At 47.7% G+C, this 20,773-nt stretch overlaps 1 protein-coding gene and 1 long non-coding RNA gene across 2 annotated transcripts; one reads left to right on the top strand and one right to left on the bottom strand.

Annotated features, from left to right (window-relative positions):
• The first annotated feature begins 1,472 nt into the window (after nucleotides 1-1,472).
• LOC310712410 (chemerin-like receptor 1) lies at nucleotides 1,473-13,318 on the top strand. The gene is made up of 2 exons (XM_083515445.1): nucleotides 1,473-1,837; nucleotides 10,084-13,318. Exon 2 carries the CDS (start codon nucleotides 10,088-10,090, stop codon nucleotides 11,048-11,050), a length of 963 nt encoding a protein of 320 aa, XP_083371571.1. The 5' UTR covers nucleotides 1,473-1,837; nucleotides 10,084-10,087; the 3' UTR covers nucleotides 11,051-13,318.
• On the bottom strand, nucleotides 11,563-17,690 carry LOC310712432. Its single transcript, XR_014528885.1, has 2 exons — nucleotides 12,573-17,690; nucleotides 11,563-12,540 (listed from the first exon to the last, which is right to left on the bottom strand). It is a non-coding gene; the product is annotated as an uncharacterized lncRNA (long non-coding RNA).
• Nucleotides 17,691-20,773: the final 3,083 nt, after the last annotated feature.

Below are 20,773 nucleotides of genomic sequence, written 5' to 3'. Positions count from 1 at the left end.
AAACTTGGCCCTCCAGATATTTTGGGACTACAACTCCCATCATCCCTGACCACTGGTCCTGTTAGCTAGGGATGATGGGAGTTGTAGTCCCAAAAACATCTGGAGGGCCGAGTTTGCCTATGCCTGTTGTAAGTGGTCTGTTTGCAAAAGGAAGGCTATAAATTGTCAACAGGGCGGTGTCCTCCGGCTGCAAGATAATGAAATGTTGTTATCTTTATCTTCACCTCCGCTGCATGCCTCCAACAACAACAACACCGTTCGACAGTGGAATTTGCTGCCAAGGAGTGTGGTGGAGTCTCCTTCTTTGGAGGTCTTTAAGCAGAGGCTTGACAACCATATGTCAGGAGTGCTCTGATGGTGTTTCCTGCTTGGCAGGGGGTTGGACTCGATGGCCCTTGTGGTCTATTCCAACTCTATGATTCTAGGGGCGAACGAAGGCTGACACCCGGGGTGGGGCAAACCGCTGGCTGCGCACACGTTGCGCCTGTTAGAATTCCTGATCTATGATTGCAGTCATGGGATTTTTGTCTATCACATGACGGTGTATGTTTTGACTCCACAGAGTGGGAAGTGATGAAGACAGGATGTTTGTGTTACTGTGTTCTGTGAAGTGGGACTATTGTCCTTTGTTCTTTTTCTCTTTGCTGTCGCATGCATGCACTGTACATAGTGACACCGCACATGCGTTGCATGTAGCGGCTTGCGGCTGCAGCGGTGGTGGAGGGATCCCACCTCTGTCTGCACAGTGCTTGGGCAGCGCTGGGGGCAAACCGCTATGTACAGCACATGTGCAGTGTTGCTACATGCAGCGCATGCATGCAGCACTGCGCAGGCGTTGTACATAGCGGTTTGCCACTGGTGCCCCTCAAACACTGTACTGACGGTGGCGGGATCCTCTTCCCACGGCTGCAGCCACGGAGGATCCTCCACATGTGGCTGTGGTGGCACAATGGCTGCTCGCGCTGCCGCGCCCAGGGGTGGTGGGGCAAGCACACCGCGGGGTGCCTTCTTGTCACCCCTCCAGACACGGCACCCGGGGCGCACTGCCTGCCCCCCTTGCGATGCCACTGAGAACAACTATCACTCAGATTATCAGAAAGCAAGCTAATGCCTGAACTGTCACTTGCACCTGTGTTGCATCCTTCTTTTAAGTCCAGGGTTGTTCATCACCATGGTGCAGCTGAAAGAGAGGAAAAGGCAGAGTAAGAGCTGGAAGGGGGGGGGTTGCACTTGCACAGTTTTTCTTCTTTCCTTTGAACATGGGGCCCTCCAGATTTTTGAGGCAGGAACCATCACCCTTGACCATCGCCCATGCTGGCTGCTGCAGACAGGAGTTGTAGTCCAAAACATTGCGTTGGGGGAGGCTGCATTAACCCATCCATTGTCTGCGAGGGAGACACCCCCGCTCCCTATTGCATCAATTCTATTGGGCAGCTGAGTTTCTTGCTACCTTATAGACCGGCTTGCTCCTTCCAGCTTCAGCACTTGCTCTCGTGCTCTCTCCCCGTGTCTCACACGCTCCACATCTCCCTCACGCACAGGAAGACAAAGATATGCCAGCGAGCCCCGCATCACCTTGCAGGGAACAGCTAATCCGCTTCTCTAACACTCAGTACTTGGGGGCTTTTCAGTAATAGACGGAGCATCAGCTTCATTGCCCACAGCACTGGGCTTAGGTCATCCTACTGGGTCGGGATCAAAGCATCTTCCACTCTTCTTCTGGAGCTAGCAGAAAATCACCCACACCTTCTGCCGGCAGATGGACAGAGGAGGAGGCGGCAGCCAGAGCTCACTACCTTTCTAACCTGTTGAAGAGACTGACCAGACCTGCAGCAAGGTAAGACAGCTTGATCCCCAAAGGGATTTTCTCCTCCTCCCTTCCCTCTTATACACCAGCTCCTTAGGATGGTGATGGGGAGATAATGGATTGTATTCCATGCTAGTCTTACTCAGAGTAGACCCACTGAAGTGAGTGGACATGACTAACCAGTGTAACAACAAAAGCCTTTCCAAGACCATCTCCACCAAACTTGTCATTATAATAATAATAATTGCCTTTTTCATGCGTAAGGAGGTACGGAACTTTGTAAAACCACCTGTTTCTAGCGATGGATAATAATTAACAACCTGACGACAAAAGCCTTTCTAAAGCCCTATCCACCGAATTATTACAAGAGTAATTACCTTTTAAAAACCATAACTGGGGAGAGATCCAACTTTGTAAAACCATCTCTTTCAATGGATTTAGGTCCAAATTAAAAAGTGGGTAGGGACAGTGTTCAGTCTTCCTTCTTTCCCCCTCTCCATACATGATCCTGCACACATTCCCCTGTGCTAGAAAAGGATATATAAGATGCATCCTTTTAACACACAGGTGTATTTCCCCCCCTACCTTTGGAGATGCTTTGGGGTTAGAAATCTGGCGCTGTAACATGGCCACAGATAACAGGTGGTAACAGGACCATTTCATAGATGGGGAAACTGAGGCAGAGGCAGACATAAGTGTTTGGGTTGTTAATCCCTATACATGTCTACTCAGAAGTAAGTTCAGTGGTTCCTATTCCCAGGTAAATGAGTATGTGATTGCTGCCGAAAGGAACTCTATATAAATCATCCTATTAGATGTGACTTAAAGTCCATGCTGCCTGGTGCTTTGCCTTCAACAGCGACAAGTCAAATGTCTTTGAGACACTCACAATCAAAGCAAGAAAGTGATTGGAACCCCTTGTTCTTTGTTCCCACCTAGCATCCCACAAGGGTACACCGATTCTGAATATGGAGGATCCATTCTCTGCTTTCATTTCTTTTTTAAGGAAACCCAAAGGCAAAGAGGCCACAATTCTTCCCTAGATCTTGGGACCCTTCAATGCTTGTTCTAAAGAGCAACTTCACAGGTCACAAAATTTCTGCCCGGAAAGCATTTCCACACAGGGAAACTGGTGTGTGTGTGTGTGTGTGTGTGTTTGTTTGTGTGTGTTTGTGTTTAGGGGAGAGGGACTCTCACACCTGGGGGGTTAATTCTGTTCCCTGCAGGTAAATTGCTCTCCGTATAGGAATTCTACAGTATGTGGAGCAGCTTCTGCTCTGTTTGGTATGCTGCTGCTTGAGGAGCATAAATGGAGAGAGAATCATAGAATTGTAGAGTTGGGACCCCAAGGGTCATCTAGTCCAACCCCTGCAATGCAGGAATCTCACCATGAACACCTTCCTTGTTCTCTTATAATGGCAGTGGCGCCCACCTGAGAGGTTCTGGAACTGAATTCTGGGGTGAGTTCTGGCTGGAAAAAAAAGCCCTGACTCACATTGTATGTCATTAAAATGTCACTTAGAACTGTAATTAAAGCAACACAAATTACTAGAGCGCAGAAGTGGAGGGGAAGCACAGTTCTAAACAGTTTTCCACTTGACCCAAGCTGTCTAGGCAGGGGTCTGAGTGGTTTACCCCTCACACCACTCCTTTCTTGGGGAAAACCAACTCTTTAGCACTAATTCGGAACAAATGTCAATATGGATAAAACTTGAACTGTTGTTTGCTCCAATTGAGCACTAAAGAGTGGTTTTCCCTGGGGGTGAAAGCAACAGGACAAGATGAAACTGAGTCCTAAGAGTACAATGAAAGTGCCAAGTGGCTCGCTGAAGTGAGGGAGTTCCATTGCAAGGGGCCACTACAGAGAAGGCTCTCCTGTGCACCACGGTCCCTGGGATCCCAAAGGATTGTGGTACCATCAGCAAGAGTCTCCCCCACTCTTCAGTTGTTTGAGAAACAAGCTGCTTTGTAGGTAAGGTAAGGTAAAGGACCCCTGGATGGTTAAGTCCAGTCAAAGGCGACTATGGGGTTACGGCGCTCATCTCGCTTTCAGGTCGAGGGAGCCTGCGTTTGTCCACAGACAGCTTTCTGGGTCATGTGGCCAGCATGACTAAACCAGTTCTGGTGCAACAGAACACCATGATGGAAACCAGAGCACAAGTAAACGCCGTTTACCTTCCTGCCACAGCAGTACCTATTTATCTACTGGCATGCTTTGTATATCAACATAACCACCTTGAATTGGGCACCTTGGGAAAAAGGAGGGATATTTCCCATTTTCAGGAAAATTTTGAACTGGAAAAATGCCCAGATAATAGGTAATAAGGTAAAGGTAAAGGGACCCCTGACCATTAGGTCCAGTCGTGGCTGACTCTGGGGTTGCATCGCTCATCTCGCTTTATTGGCCGAGGGAGCCAGCGTACAGCTTCCGGGTCATGTGGCCAGCATGACTAAGCCGCTTCTGGCGAACCAGAGCAGCGCACAGAAACGCCATTTACCTTCCCGCTGGAGCGGTACCTATTTATCTACTTGCACTCTGATGTGCTTTTGAACTGCTAGGTGGGCAGGAGCTGGGACCGAGCAACGGGAGCTCACCCCGTCATGGGGATTCAAACAGTCAACCTTCTGATCGGCAAGTCCTAGGCTCTGTGGTTTAACCCACAGCGCCACCCGCATCCCGCCCAGATATTATTGTCAGGCAAATTAGGATAATTTCCATAGTGTAACAAATCAGAAACAAACCAGTTTGCATCGGGGGTAAGGGGATGCCCTAAAACAAGGTTAGCCAATGTGGACCCTCCAGATGATGCTGAATTCCCATAATTTATTTTTCTTTTTTTGAAGATTTTATTGGTTTTTTAGTTTTATATTGAATCAAACAACACAATATAACATTTGTCATATAAAAGAAAATGAAACCCCACCTCCCCGTGACTTCCTTCAACTTCCCCTTCTGGTTCTTTAAATATTTATACTTCTGCTTAAGTATTGAACTCCCATAATTTTCTGACACTTGCTGGTTGGGGCTGACGGGGGGTGAAATCTGGAGAGCACTATCCTGGCTACCTGCCCTAGAGAGTAATCTAATTTAACAAGGTTTATTTTACTTGTATTTAGGCTAAACAGTTTGAAAGTACAAAGCTTGCCTAATATTGTACTCACAGCTGGCACCCACTCATGGTTACTAATGAACTTATAAAAGGGAATTTTCTTTCCCGCGGAAAAATTAAGCAGCGCAAGATTTTTCTGCGCCGCAACACTGATCAGTGCAATAACATGATTAGATTTTATTAGGCAATAGATATTGGAGCGGATACCCTTCTTACAAAAGGGGAGGCGGAGGTAGGGATACGGATTTAAGACGAAAAGTCCGAAGGACCGAGATCCCTTCGTCGTCTTCTCACCAAGGCGACGGGAGTGGCGTCCAGTGGTCAGAGCGGGAGTTAATAAATCGGAGGGCGTCGCGCTGTGTTCTCAAGCCTCGATTAAACCTTTTCCTCCCCGGCCAACTCTTTCTTCCGCCTTGTCTGGAGAGAAAGCGCTTAATGAATTAACAGCTCGCCGGCGGCGCGCCTGGCGTTTGTTAGCTGTGCGTGCGTTGAAGCAGCTGGGCGCGCATCAATTAGCGCGCCTAATGGGCCTTGGCGGCTCCGGAGCACGTGGCCCTGCGCTCCCCCGACGGCTCCGGTGTCCCAAAGCGGCCCGCGGGGCCGGCTGGCTCATCCTAATCCGTCATTATTAGCAAACCTCCCGCCGTCGCCACCGGGGACGAGGGCGCAGGAATGGGAGCGGGCGAGCCTGCCTGCAGATCTCCCGCCCCGTCGCGGGGAGGTTGACTGATGAGCCTCATGCAGAAGGAGACGCCCGCATGTAGGCAGCTAACGGGCTGAATAGCAGGGGCAAGGCGCGCCCCGCCCGCTGCCTGGGCAACCGAGCGCCAGTATTGGCGCACATACCCACCACCGGTGGCTACATCGAACCAGAATTGGCAGAGACCCCAAGGATCATCTAGTCCAACCTCCTGCCAGGCAGGAATAAGCGGCTGTCCCATACGAGGATTGAACCTGCAACCTTGGCGTTGTCAACACCACTCTCTAGCCAATTGAGCTATCTAGGCATAAGAGGCAGGATAGTTCAACAGGTCGAGCTCGCCCACCCCCCATGGAGGAGGGAATGCTGAGAAAAACCACACCGGTTGAACATCTGCCTCCATGCACCAATAAGAATCCCCTTTCCCAGTTCCCCTCCAGGCTCCAGCTTTAATAAATAAGGAAGCTTTAAAAAAAGAGGAGGCACACTGCGCTTTGAACAGTTCCAGCTCGCGCTGCAAGCCCTCCGTGGCTTGGCCTGATCACTTCCCCGACTTCTGTCCGCTCTCCATGGAAATGTAAAGAATTCCTGCCTTTAAGGTGGTGCCGGAAATATTGGAGCAAGATTGGAGCAGAAAGGGATTGCGGCGCGCATCTGAAGGGGCAAATGCGCTCTTGGGGTTTCGCTTCCCTTTCTAGAGAGCTGGGGGTCGGGGGACGGGACCCTGGAAATTCGGCCGTAGTTATTGACACGAAGGGACAAGCGAGGCGCAAAAGGAGACAAGCAGCATCTTCGCAGTCATCTTCTTCTTAGTTCTTTACAGAGATGCACCCCGCTAACTCTGTTCTGTGCTGCCCTTGTAAACGATGAAGGAAGGTGCGTTATATCCAGTCAGACCGCCAGAATTGGAGGTGCCTGTCTAATTTAGTAGCTCCACATTAGCGGTGCCATGACATTAAAGGCCTTACTAAATGAATATGATGTATTTGTCGCGTGACAGTATTGTAGTCCAACAATATCTGGCAGCCTGCGGATTCCTGCCCTTGTCCCATCAACGTCATGGCATGAAGTGCGATTCTGGTAAGGTAGCCAGTTGCAAGAAGTCGTCTTCTTCCTCGGTGATCACTGGTAGCTGAGTAAGAGTGTCTTCCCTGAGGTCTTAACAGTGTGTCTCTAAGTGACTGTGGAGGCCAATTTTGGATCCGCACATCCTTCTACAGTGGGGACATAGGTTTCTGGGCGGGAGTTGATCACGGTGAGGATTTCATCTTAGCTCGTTTTTCCCTTTCGTCCTGAATTCGCGCTTGTTCCAGGCATCCGAACAACATGAGCAGTCCAACGAAGTCGATGTTAAAGTAACAGGGCGCAAAATGTAAACATGGGCGTTTTGCTGCAAAATGATGGTCCAGTTCCTTTTTCATATATCATCAAGAAACGGGGGAAAGGTGCCGTTTTCAAAACCTCCTGCGGACTGGTGACTTTTCTTTTCACTGGCCTAGCTTTTTGTACTCAGTACACAGTCGGTTGAGAACAGTTTTCCCTGACACAGAGTGTGGAATTTTCACCTGCTTAACTTCTGTGCTGGGCTGCTGTTAACAGCAGAAGAGCAGGGGGTTAGTAAAACATGGTGGTCTTGCAACCCCCAGCTACCTGCATACCTTTTTTATTTTGCTGTTTCCAGGTTGTATGTCTCGGGGCATTTAAACAGCAGCTGGAATGAGTTTTGAGAAAGGTTGCACAATGCGTACCACCCACACGCAGAGAGCTTCTAGGTTACAGCCGTACCCAGCAGGCCAGACGCAACAATAGCTATGTTATTTATACAGCCGCAGGAGTGTTGCATAACAAGATTGCATACAGATGGTGATCTCCAGCAGGGATGCAAGAAGCGGAGCCGAAAACCTAAGTTCTCATCCGAGAGAGATACAGCAGATTTTTCTCTCTCCTCCAAATCTGAAATGCCAAAATTCTGGATTCAAGAATAGTCTTATATTAACCCCCCCCCCCCACCATCAAAATTATCATTGCACAGCTGAACTCTGAACGCTATTAACAATGTTACAAGCTGAAAATTCAGTGTGTTGTAGTGGTTAGAGTGTCGGACTAGGACTTGGAAGACCAGGGTTCAAATCTCCACACAGCCAGGAAGCAAACTGGGTGATTTGGGGCCAGTCACTTGCCCACCTCACAGGGTTGTTGTGAGGTGGAAGAGAACCATGTATGTCACCTGGAGTTCCTTACAGGAAAGGTGGGTTGTGAATGCAGAAAATAAAAATAAATAAAATGTGCTATGATTTCAAAAAAGCTCTCACGATTTTCTACATTTGTGCTTGCAAATCTGAAAGGAGAGATTAGATCCACCAGTACCTTTTCCCCGATCTACGTCATTAACATATTCCTACATGTTTGCCTTCAACACGAATGCTGAATTTAGAGAGAGCGGCACTGTGGGGTTTGGGTGCAGGAGAACTGCCCCCATGTGGGCTTGGCATGTGTCATCACTGACCAACTCCCACCATGGCAGCTTTGCCTGCTCTGCCTCTTCCCATCTCTTGGCAACAGAACATCTCTACAACCCCTTATGCAACTTTCTGCTTTGAACGGTGCTTCATTCATCCAAGCTGCCCTCCAGCTCACGCTCCTCCCTCTCCTCTGCTCTGCGTAATATTCCCAGCTAGAAAGAAGTTGTGCTGTAACCAGAGCAACAGAGATTGCCCTTGAGAATTTCACTTACTGATATATATATATATATATATATATATATATATATATATATATATATATATATATATATATATATATTAAAGTAATTGCAAAGGGTGGTGGGTGGGTGGGTGGGTGGGTGGGAGAAAGGAGTGGTGGAACAGAACTGAAAAGGGAGTACAGGGTTCTCCTCTGGAAGAAAACCCAGAAATCCTGGCCCCTCCAGTCAGGCAACCTTTCCTGAATGCATGCTGAATGCATGGTGGATCAAACAAAAATGTTAATCTCAAATGTTAATCTCTCTTGTGGGTTTTTCCATGTGTACACCATATGAATATGATCAAGATAAGAGAGCATGGGTGTGTTGTGTCTTATTGTTTGCATTTCCATGCAACTCATACTATAGCAAAAGCTAGAAGGACCACTCACCCATATACCTCCTTATTCTACTCTTACAAGCCACCTAGATTTTAGTGGCTGAGTACATGGAGGGCTGAGTTTTCCCTTTGGGCTGCAGACTCTTGCATTGGATAGAGTGGCTGTGAACGGAAAGAGGAGGGTGAGGGGTTGAAAAGCTGCAGCGAGGATGCAGAAGACACCCTGTCGCCCTTTTATCCCTGCCCAAAATAATGATGAAGTTGATGGTGCTTATCATTTAGGTGGTGCAGTGATGGCCAAGGACCTCATGTACCCCAAGTCCAGAGTATGAGAAAGTGCTGCTATTGGGGAAATTACAGCACCTAACCCTGGACAGCTCCCTTAGCCTTGATGTGGCTTTGCAATGAGCACTCAGCACAGGAACTTAAGAATAACCTTCCTGGATCAGACTAAAGGCCGCTCTGGTCCAGCCTCCTATTCTCCCAGAGGCCAACCAGATGTTTTGGGGAAGCCTGCAATCTGTGGGCATCAACACTCTGCTCACCTGTGATTCACAGCTTCAGGCATTCATAGGTATGCTGACACTTGACAGCATAGTCACCATGGCTAGTACCCTCCGTGATTTTGTCTAATCCCCTTCTAACATCATCCAAACCTGTGGCCATCTCTGCATATTCCATAGTTTTAACTATGTGCTGCAGGAAAGCATGGGACGAGCTCATGCCCCACTCAGTGCCACATCTGGGCCCATAGATCCAGGGGGAACCTCAAACCACTACAACTTATTCCAGTGGTTTCCAAACCTCCTTTCCCCACAGACCACTTGACAATTGCAGAGGGTATTGGTGGATCACTATTTCTGCCTTTTGCAACAATTGTAATGTGCTAGATGCTGCATGATTCTAAATTGCATTACTGTTGCTTCTTTTCTTTCTTAAATATTGCATTCCCTAGAATTCAGATTGCATTGCAGTAAAATACAATATAAGAAATGGAAGAAGCAATAAAAAATACAATCAAAACCAGTGTGTATGATTCATGCAAGGAATGCACCATCTCTTTTCTTCAACTACAAATCCACACACTGTGGACAACCTGAATGAAGCTGCTAGACCACTGGTGGTCCATGAACCACAATTTGGGAACCCATGACCTATTCCACCTGCGACTGTTTGGCCATCCATGATACACTAGTACAGGGATGGGATACCTGTGGCCCTCCAGCTGTTGCTGGGCGACAGCTCCCATCATCTCTGACCTTTGGCCATGCTAACTAGGGCTGATGGGAGTTGGAGCCCAACCAATGAGCTCTCCACCCCAACATAAGTGATGGCACTATATAAAATTTATAATTAATGGGTTTTCTCTCCTTCTCTCTTTGGCAGGGAGATGTCAACAAGCCCAGCAGGCAATGTCTCCTCATCCTCTCTGGTCCTGGAGGAAGCCACTGTGCGCAGCACTGTAAAGATCATCACTGGAGTGATCTTCAGCTTCATCTTCCTAGCTGGGGTGACTGGGAATGGGATAGTGTTGTGGGTCACCGGCTGGAAGCTCCGCTGGACCTCCAACACCATTTGGTTCTTCAACCTTGCCTTGGCAGACTTGGCTTCCACCTCCCTAATCTTCGTCACAGTGTTGAACTTGGCCCTGGACCTGCACTGGCCCTTTGGCTCAGTGGCCTGCAAGGTGGCCAACTGCCTTTTTGGGCTGAGCGTGTGCAGCGGTGTCCTGCTACTCAGCTCCATCAGCGTGGACCGCTGCGTGCTGGTGGTGGCCCCCGTCTGGTGCCAGAACTATCGGACCCCGCGCCTCACATGGGGGACTTGCGGGCTCCTCTGGATGATCTCCCTCACCTTCTTCGTCCCCAGCTCTTACTTCTTCACTGAGATCTCAGTGGAGAAGAATAACCGGAGCTCCTGCAACAACCTGGACATCTTCCAGGACTGGCAGGAAGCAGAAGTCCTCACCATCTGCATCTTTCTCTACCAGTTCCTACTGCCCTTGCTGGTCATCTCCATCTCCTACACCATCCTGGTGGTGACCATGCACAAGAAGAAGCTCAACAAGTCCAGCAAGCCCTTCTTGGTGGTTACCAGGGTGGTCTTCTGTTTCTTCCTCTGCTGGCTGCCCTACCATGCCCTGGCTCTGGCAAGGATCTCTATGGATGCTGTTCCAGATGCTGTGCACCTGGTGGCCATCCCTCTTTCCAAGTGTCTGGCCTTGTTCAACAGCTGCATCAACCCCTTGCTCTATGTCTTTGTGGGGCAGGAGTTCAAGGATGCAGTGAGGAGGTCCTTGCTGCAGGTCTTCAAGACAGCTTTTGAAGAGGCACCAGTGGCCACCAGTGTTTGAGATAAGCAACTGCCAGTTTTGCAGAAACCAGAGAAGGCACTCTTCTTTTTAAAGTCACGATATCTCAGCACAGTGCTCCATTGACTGTGCAGCTGGAGACGAGAGGATCCCTAAACACAGACCTGTGTATACTGTGCATTTAGATACAACATTCTGCAGCAAGGTCCCATGCAGTGACATTCTGCAGCCTATATTCAATTCTGCAAAACTGACATACGTCTTTTTCAAGGTTAAAAAGAGAGGAGAATTATCCTATTCCTGCTCGTTATAAGGAGGGACAAGGAATTAGGTAATGAAAGCTCACCTCTGACAATTAGAAATACTGCTCAGGCTTCCCTTTCTTGAATCCTGAGATTTCCCTAGATATTGCCCATCGATCTTCAAGCCTTTTTTTTTTTTTTTGCAATCACAAGGGCTAGAAACTGGACATTTTAAAAATAAGGCTGGGACTCACAAGGTGTCAGGGCTGGAGTCAGACACAGGTCAGGACGAAAGACACAAGGCTCCGTTGCCAGTAAAGTCAACTTTTTATTCAAGGAAATGGCAGACAACTCAGCAACCCTTCCCAGCAGGTCTTGCCTCTATGGAGCAGTTGCCCAGACTGAAGGTCCCTGTCTCCCACTCTTTCTAAGGCTCCTCCTCTCCCAGATGTTTCCCAAGCAGTCTCAAACTGTGTCTGCGCACCTCTGGTCTCTGTCCTCCTCTTTATTCTGTGTGTTCTTGGAGACCAGGGGGGAAGAGAGCTTGCCACAGTAGGAGAAGCAGACTCACTGGATTCTTCAGCAGCTTCAGCCTTGGAGTCTGAACTGCTTCCTGTCACCGGCTCTCCCTGCTCACTAAACTCCATTGCCCCTTCAGCATCCAGCCCTGCCTCTCCTGCTGACCTCTCTTTAGTGTCCCATCACTGACTCCCAGGCTCGGAGCCTTCTTCCTCTGGGGTTTCCCTTGGGGGTTCCCCGGCTGGTGCCTCCCACCACTCCTCTATGTCCAGTTAGTCCCTGACACAAGGTAAGACATTTTACACTGCCCTTGTGTTGTCAGCATTGCTAAATGCACACAACTCTGCCAACCTGGGACTTCTCAGCCCTCCTCAATGCCTCTTAGTCCTGATCACCAGTGTGCTGTGTAATCCTGCCCAGAGGTGTACCTAAGTTCCCTTGGCACAGAGCTGCATTGGTGCCCACCCCCTCGTCCCTCGTACCCTTGGCAAGGGGCAGTATTGGCACCTCTAAAACTGGGAGAGACCATGAGCCAGAAACTCAAAACGCTTGCTCGCTCCACCAATGAATTCCCCCATGGCCGTTGGGGTCAGGTCTGCTCTGTGATGGCCCATGCCAGCAGCCAAATTCCTCCACCAAGATGAGCCTATGTGCCTTGCCTGGCCATCCAGAGAAGCAGATGAGCAGACTGGAGAGCACACAGATGGGCAGGTGGACTCAGCCACTCTGAGCCAGAGTGGCAAGGCATGATTTTTGTGCCCCGCCCCGGGCCTGAGTCCTTGGTGTGGACCAACCTTACCAACCCCTTGGTATGCCCCGATCCATATCTACTGAGATTTAAGTCCTATTGTGATCAATTGGACTTACTCCAGGGCAGCGTTCCCCAACCTCATGCCCTCCAGATATCATTATGACTCTGATTTCCATCAGAACCTTCCAACATGGTGGACAGTCAGGGGCAATGGAAGCTGTAGTGACAACAACATCTGGAAGGCAACCAGATCAGGAACTACATCCTTGCCTCTCTAATGCAACAGCTGTCCCTGTTTTAGTGAGCAAAGTTCTGTGAAGTTGGGTGTGACGTTTGCCAGCTTTACCCTTGGATCTTATTCAGCAATTAGCCTGCTTCTGCATTTGTTCTTGAAGATGCTGCTCAAAATAGTCTCCATTGCCATCCCTGGAAAAATGAAGTACTGTACATCTTCTCAACCCTTTTGCAACTTTCCCATGGACCACTTGGATGGAGCTGATGGACCACCAATGGTTTATGAACCACAACTTGAGAACATTTAGTTTACAGGGTGTTGGATCAGCTTTTTGTAGTGTGGAAACCTGCCACATCGCTGCTTTGTGGTGAAATTGGGCCCAGGAGGAGAGCCCCACTTTTAGACCATGGCCAGCCAAAGATGGAGGCTGGAGGCGAAGAATACAAAATTGCTACTACCTACTAAATAACACAGAACTATAATTCAGCAGGGAGTTGTCTTGCCTAACTCCCCCTCTCCTTGTGTGTGCCTCTTCTAAAATAGTGCATGCAATCTACAGTTTTTATAGGTGTTTCGTAAAGAGTTATTTTTTTTCTTAATGGTGTACCAATAAATTGGGGTGGGGGAGTGCTTTTCAATCACTCGCATGGAATGTACGGAGCTGCCTTACACTGAGTCAGACTATTGGCCCATCCAACTCCCTATGGCCTGCACGGACTGGCAGCAGCTCTCCAGGGTTTCAGAAAGGGAGTCTCTCTCAACCCTATGTAGAGATCCCAGGGAGTGAACTTGGGAGCTGCTGCAATCAGGGCAGCTGCTTCAGTCCTGAGCCACAGTCTTTCCCTCAATGCTTTTAACTCAAAATGCTTTTAAGTCTGTCTTAACTGATTCAGCACCAGCACCTGCTTTTTTTGTGTGGTTTTGGGTTATTTCTTTTCTCTCTCATACACAAAGTGCATTTGATGATTTTTTAGCAAATTCCTCATTTTTCAAATTTGGTCTACTTGTGTCTGTTTATAATCCCCAGGGGCATTTCATAGAATCATAGAAATGCAGTTGGAAGGGAACCTGAGCATCATCTAGTCCAACTCCCTGCAATGCATGAATATGCAGGTGGCCCATAAGGGGATCGAACCCTTGATCTTGGCCTTGTTAGAACCACACTCTAACCAGCTGAGCTAACTCGTGGTCCAGCAAATTATCTGACCATTGCAAATGTTTTTATTGAGGGGGAATGCAAAAATGGGGGACCGTTCCATCCCAACCCAGCTGCTGACTGAAAGATAAGGGAGTGTTTTGTGTGTGTCTGTGTGTGTGTAGAGTAGAAAGGGAGAATTATTATTATTATTATTATTATTATTATTATTATTATTATTATTATTAATTTATTTATTTATTAGCATTGGACCTCAAGATGACATTGCAGTCCATCAGCCCCACTCAGTATGCCTGATGTTCAGCGATAATTGGAACTGCAGTACAGCAACATCAGGACCATCACCAGCTTCCCACCCCTGGTGTAGAGAGAACATCTACTGCAGCTGGATGGAGGAAGGCAATTAAGTGTGAAGAGGATTTTTTCACAAAGAGGTGGTGGGTTATGGGGAACTGGCATAATGACTAGATTCCCTGAAACACCAGCAACCCCAGTTTCTCAGCTTTTTAACACCCCCAGATTGCATTTTGTTTGTTTTCATTTTGCTTGCAACAATGAGGGCTAGAAACTTGATAATTACAGAAGAAACTGCTGCGCGGATGCACTGAACACATGCAGCTAGAGTTGCCACCTGCCCTGCATAAATACAGGATTGTCCTGTATTTCAATGTGAAACGCTACATCCTGTATTGATACAGTTTTGTCCTGTATTTCAGGTCTTCTCTCTCAATCTGTGCCAAGTTAAGAGATCTGCTCCAAACGCATCTGTTTGAAAGGGGTGTGTGAAAGGTCATGTATTTAAGCTCTGAATAGCCAAGCACAGACAGATTTACAAATTCATGTGTATGTATGTGCAACAAATTCCAGAGAGGCCATCCTGTTAGGTTGAAATAGATTGTAATGGATTGCTTTGAAGACACTTCAGCACCAGCTTGGGGGGGGGGGATTCCCTCCAACCCCCCCCACCCCCACCCCGTCCTGTATTTTGCCAGAATAAAGGTGGCAACCCTACACGCAACATGGGAGAATGTTCAAAATGCTCTTTCAGTCATTTGACATCGCTGGTGGCCTTTGCAAACCCTGTTCCAAGAGAAGTATAATTTCCCTTTCTATACACCGTTCCCCCACGACTTCTCTTCAGCTTGCATCTGCACATTTTGATTACCAATCAAGATCTCTGTGGGATTGTTTGAGACTCCTGCTCATCAAAACCGATGTTTACAGAGATGAAAAGAAATGACTTTTGCGTACCCGTAACAGGAAACACTGCCCACCTCATTGCTGTCGACACTGTGCCTGCCGTCTCTGATGCCTGACTCATGCGATGCCCAAGACGTTTTGCTGCCTTTTGCCAAGGACAAGATGACTTTGCACTGACCGTTCCAATGAACAGAACTCAACTCAAGTGGCAGCTGAGAACTGAAATACTAGCTGTGGGAGGAACTGCAGCCTCCACCGCTGCCAGATGCAGCAGGTTAGCTTCACGGCCACTGCCAACCAGGGCAGCTGCCTCACTCTGCCCGATGGTAGGGCCATTCCTGTTGGGCCTGCTCTGATACCCCCCTCCAGAAACGAGGTTGTTCCCCTCCTGCTTCCCCTCACAACTCCCATACCCCTTATGCAATCACTTGCGAGTGTGTATTAAAGGGCATTAGGGCTCTATCGAGCAAGGATAGAAGCAGTTTTTGCTTTGCTTTTTTCCTCCGCATAAGCTTTTAAGCAGGCAGCAATTTGTGGCATCATGCGTCAAGTGTGCCTTGTCTCTTTCAGGGTTTGTGGCGGCGGCAAAGAGATCGAGAGATGTAGCTGGAAGTCTGAAGAGTCACAAGGCTCAACCCGCACTGTAGACTTTGCCGCTTTCTCAGCAAGCGTCCCAGAGTTTGTTCCTCCTCCTGGCTGCAAGGACAGCACTTGGGAGGAGGAAGTTAATGGGCAGGGCCACCTTTGGGGCAGGTTGTTAAGCAAGGCAAGCAGGCAGGGAGGTAGGCAGGCGAGAGTTGGTGAAGGGGAGGCAGAAGCTAGTTGTTCAGCGCATCCTTTGCCCTAATGAATGAGCCTCCATTGGTGACTGCATGCTCACCTGCTCCTGGTGAGGCCATGAACAGCGAGAAAGGAGTGGCGCCCTCTGCTCATCTTTCCCTCTGGATTGGGCCCACAGAAAACGGAAAGCTATGACATTGGCAAGGACCTAACCAGAGAATGTTGCCCAATGCTCCCCTCTGGCCAGCACCCAGATTGAACTCTCGGTGCTGAAAACAGCATCCAGTGACAAAGCCAAATGCATTGGAGTGGGGGTTCTGCTGCTAAAATACCTGCAGCAATAGGCTTGATTGAACCACTGCTTCCTCCTGCTTTCAGGTCAGTGGTCCCCAAGGAACCAGGATCTGGGCCATCTCGGCTTAGGCTCCTCCTCCCAGAATCCGCTGGTGCCAACTCTGCACGGCTGAGAAGTGAGATGAGGAAGAAGAATCACCAGTGTACCTTTAAATTATTACAGTGGTGCCTTGAGTTACGAACTTAATTCATTCTGGAGGTCTGTTCTAAATCTGAAACTGTTCTTAACCTGAGGTACCACTTTAGCTAATGGGGCCTCCTCCTGCTGCTGTGCCGCCGCCATGCTATTTCTGTTCTCATCCTTAAGCAAAGTTCTTAACCCGAGGTACCATTTCTGGGTTAGCGGAGTCTGTAACATGAAGCGTCTGTAACCCGAGGTACCACTATTATTATTATTATTATTAATTCAATCTGCATACCACCCTGTACCCACAGGTCTCAGGACTGGCTCCAGGCAAAGTGGGAAGGTCCCATTATTTGCATGCTGTTCAGGCACATTGCAGTGAAAGGAATATCGGCTTGCCAGCATCTCAATACAGGCAGAGGGCCCAGCAATTTAACATGTGCCAGCCTTTTCCCTTTGCATGGAGCTCCCTAATCCGCAACACTTTTATTAATTATTGTTAAATTTCACAGTTGAATTAGTTGATGTCACTAATCAGCAAAGTACTGACCTGGCTGATTTGGGAGAGGGGAAGTTGCCAGAAATGCAAGGAACAAGACTGGCTTTCAAATCTAAACAGCTTGCTTGCTTCTCTGTGACTAGGGAGGCTTTGAAGTAGGCTCTACTTCCAGATCCGACAAAACCACAAGCTCCACCCCTGGCCTTGCCCCATTACCACCACAGCTATTAGTTTTAAGAGCTAACAAGTCTAAGTTTGTATTGCCATTTGACACAAGGCAGTAGGGCCAGACTTCCGAAAGCAGCTTCAGAGATGCCTTTTTGGGATTTCCTGTCCTCAAGTTCAACTCAGTTTTGAACAAAGAACCATAATGCCTCCAGCTTGACAACAGCTTATCCCTCTGAGCCGGAGTCCAGAAATCATAGAATGAGTCCACTCATTTTCCATGTCCTCTGGTTAGAATATTGCAAGCTCATTGTGCACTGCAAATGGGGCTTTCAGCATGGTCTATCAGTGATGCCTAATTGGACTCAAGGATTGTTATCCAGAGAGCCTTAAGTGCTCCTTTGATGGCTGTAGATGTTCCTAAATGGGCAATTCGAGAGCGCAGAGACAGGTGGTCTGCATATGATAGCGCTTTTACAGCTGAAAGGGTCCTAGAGAGGGGCAGGGGGTGTGGAGAGAATAAGCTAGTGTTGCTTGAAGGGAGAGCACCTTAGGCTGAAGGCCATGTAGCTCTGGAGATTGTTGCCTTGAAGACTTGCCTGTTTGCCTCCACTCGTGATCTGCTTGTGTGCTTGTCAATAAAGCAAATGTTACAAAGACTGCAGATTTCTCTTGTGCTCCTCTATGGAAAGCTAAAAGGTAAAGGGACCCCTGACCATTAGGTCCAGTCGTGGCCGACTCCAAGACTGCGGCACTCATCCCACTTTACTGGCTGAGGGAGCTGGCGTACAGCATCTGGGTCATGTGGCCAGCATGACTAAGCCACTTCTGGCGAACCAGAGCAGTGCACGGAAACACCGTTTACCTTCCTGCCAGAGCAGTACCTATTTATCTACTTGCACTTTGACGTGCTTTCAAACTGCTAGGTTGGCAGGAGCTGGGACTGAGCAACGGGAGCTCACGGGGATTCGAACTGCCGACCTTCTGATCAGCAAGTCCTAGGCTCTGTGGTTTAACCCACAGCGCCACCCGTGTCCACCTGGAAAGCTAAGTGGGGTGCATTTGGTGGGTTTCTGGTTATGACATCAACTCACAACTTCCGTTTCTTGAATGACTGCTGTGTTACGTCCGACTGTCAGCCCTGAAACTTTCCCCTCACTTCGGACTTCAGGGTCAAGTGGGAAGGCACTTTGTGCATGCTCAGAAGCACTAATCATGGGTGTTAGGGCACAGCCTTCGAGACACACCTTCAACAGCTGGAATGTGGGGTTTTTCCGCGTCCATGACAAACTATCCTATGCTCTCTCCCCCTGCTGATCCTCTCAGGCAAAATACCCCACATTCCTTGTTGGAATGTCCTCATAATTCCCACAACAGGTCCAGTTGTTTGCCTTAACCTCTACATGTTGAATTTTGCCACCAGATGCTTGAAAATTAAGCCCAGCTGCATAACAGCCAGATATTTTTTAATTATTATCTCTTAACAATGACATTTGGCAAAACCTGTTGGTTTCTCTTCCAAGCATTCTGCCAAAGCATGACCAGAATACAAAAATTTGGCTAAATAAATGAAAATTTAATGCAGTGACACCAAGGAATAGTAGTTGTTTGTTATCAAAGCCCCTCCAGAAATTGAAGCTGTTCCAGCTCTAAAAGAGCTCTCTCCTCCCAAAGGAGATGGAAAGAATATTTGCTCAGCAAAATAGAGAGAACACACAGAGCTGAGTACACGGAAAGTAGAAGGGGGTAGTTCTTCAGAACTAGTCTAAAGGACAGAACGTCCCCCTCCTTCCCCAGTTCACTGTGGTTTTTCAATACTTTTTTAAAAATTAGTTTTCCAATATATCCCCAACAATAGCCAAATTATAACAGTAAGAATTAATTCCCAAATTATATACCATTATCAAGGTGCCAATCAACTATCAATTAATACATTTTAGTTAAAGTGGCTCCCCGCATGGTTTGGGTGCATTTCTGATCTTATGTCACTGTGATCCATAATCTTAATTAATGTCAGTTACATTTTAGTTATAATAATAATCCCTTAGTCAGCAGCTACATAATTATTTCCATTTATGATGTCACAATATATAAATTTATAAAGCTTCAAATGAGGAACTCAAACTATTATCTTTATTCTGCCCCGCGTGTGAAAACTGTTATATCCATGGAGATTCCTTCTGTCCATATATGCTGTTGTCTCTAACTTCCCAGCTATTGTTTTCTCCCATCGTGGCTTGGGGCAGAACTGAATCTCAAAGTTTCTCAGGGCTCTTATCTCTCTCCGTCCCTTGCTTCAATGGTTTGGAACAGGCGACAGTCTGCTAGAAACCATTCTGCCTCACTAGTAAAACATGTTGCAGATCTTTGCCATTTCCCCCTCAGCCTTAGAAAAGGTGGGCAGTTTTCAAATGTGCTGAAGATTTAATCCTTTCCAACTCTGCAGCATTCTTATCACAGCCCCCAAATTATTTTCCTTCCAGCAAGAGATTTATGGCCTAATTAAACTTTATCTTAGATTACGTTCCATCAGTAGCACACACAAATCTGAGTTTTCCTCATCTGTAGTTTTTAAATGGAGAACTACTCTTGCCTTTCCAATACTGTCATACTTGAGCTTTCCCTCCCCCTTTCATTTCAGTGTTTCCATTTTTGCTTGTTAGTATCAGTATTACTCCAACATCCCTTCCTCACTTGTAAATATCTTTTTATCTTATATTCTGGAGAGGGTTGCCAAATCCTATAGAAAAGAAAATGTGGGCTTCCCTCTCCGTCTTACTCCGAAGAAAATCTTCTCAATTCAAACCTTTGACCCATGTAGCTGGTATATTCCACAGTATGTTGTCGCAATCCTTTTCCCTCATGCACCAGTATTTTAAAGCAGATTTAACATCCAATTCAACAGAGAACTTCTGCTTCTTAATGGCGGTGTAGGAGGGTTTTCACCAGCGTCTCCCTGCCTCCCACATCTCATGCCAGAGCGAGAACCAGGTGCTTAGACAAACTGCAAGTGAAGCCCATTCTCCCCACCCCTGGACGGAATTTGCAAAGGTGATTTACTGTGTCATCCTTATTTTTCGTTTGCCAATCCCCTGCTGTCCTGAGGGCTGCCTCCATTAAGGCAGGCAGGACCAGAAGCCCCAATTCACTCTTTTTCTAACCCCCAACCACAACTGTTCCCATCCTGCCAAGATCTGGAAAAAGGCCTGCAATTCTTAGAAATGAAGCCCTCCAAAAGTGCTGTAGTACGGGTTGTTCACTGGATTCCATTGTTGAGCTCCTCTCCAACAACAGGAACTGTCAACTGTAGTTCAGTGATGGGATAATGAAAAGGGGCACTAAAAATAATTAAGACATCCAGAGAAGACGACATGCAAAGTGGCGATATCTGAGTCTATGTAGTCGGCAAATGCCAAGAGGAAACCTGAGGCTCTCCAGATAACAGAAGCTTGTTATATAGAGGGATTTGTTCTCTAGTGCAGAGAAGTATTTGCTTAGGGTTCACAACCTATGAGTCTTGGGTCCCAATTCTGCAGGATGATTTCTCTTGCACAAAGCCCAACTGAGATGTACAGAAGTGAATACAAATACAGAGCTATAACCTAGAGGCGACAGGCTTCCTGCAACTACTTCTCACTAAAGCAGTGGCCAGGGAACCTGTTTCTTCTGGAAAGCCACGTTCTGCTGTGGGCATCCTGCAAGGACTGTGTGGGGCCAGTGGGTGAAGCAGCAAATGTGAA

The sequence above is a fragment of the Podarcis liolepis genome, assembly GCF_965112155.1.
Source record: "Podarcis liolepis genome assembly, chromosome: 7".
Taxonomy (NCBI): domain Eukaryota; kingdom Metazoa; phylum Chordata; class Lepidosauria; order Squamata; family Lacertidae; genus Podarcis; species Podarcis liolepis.
This window is presented reverse-complemented; position numbering and strand designations above follow the sequence as displayed.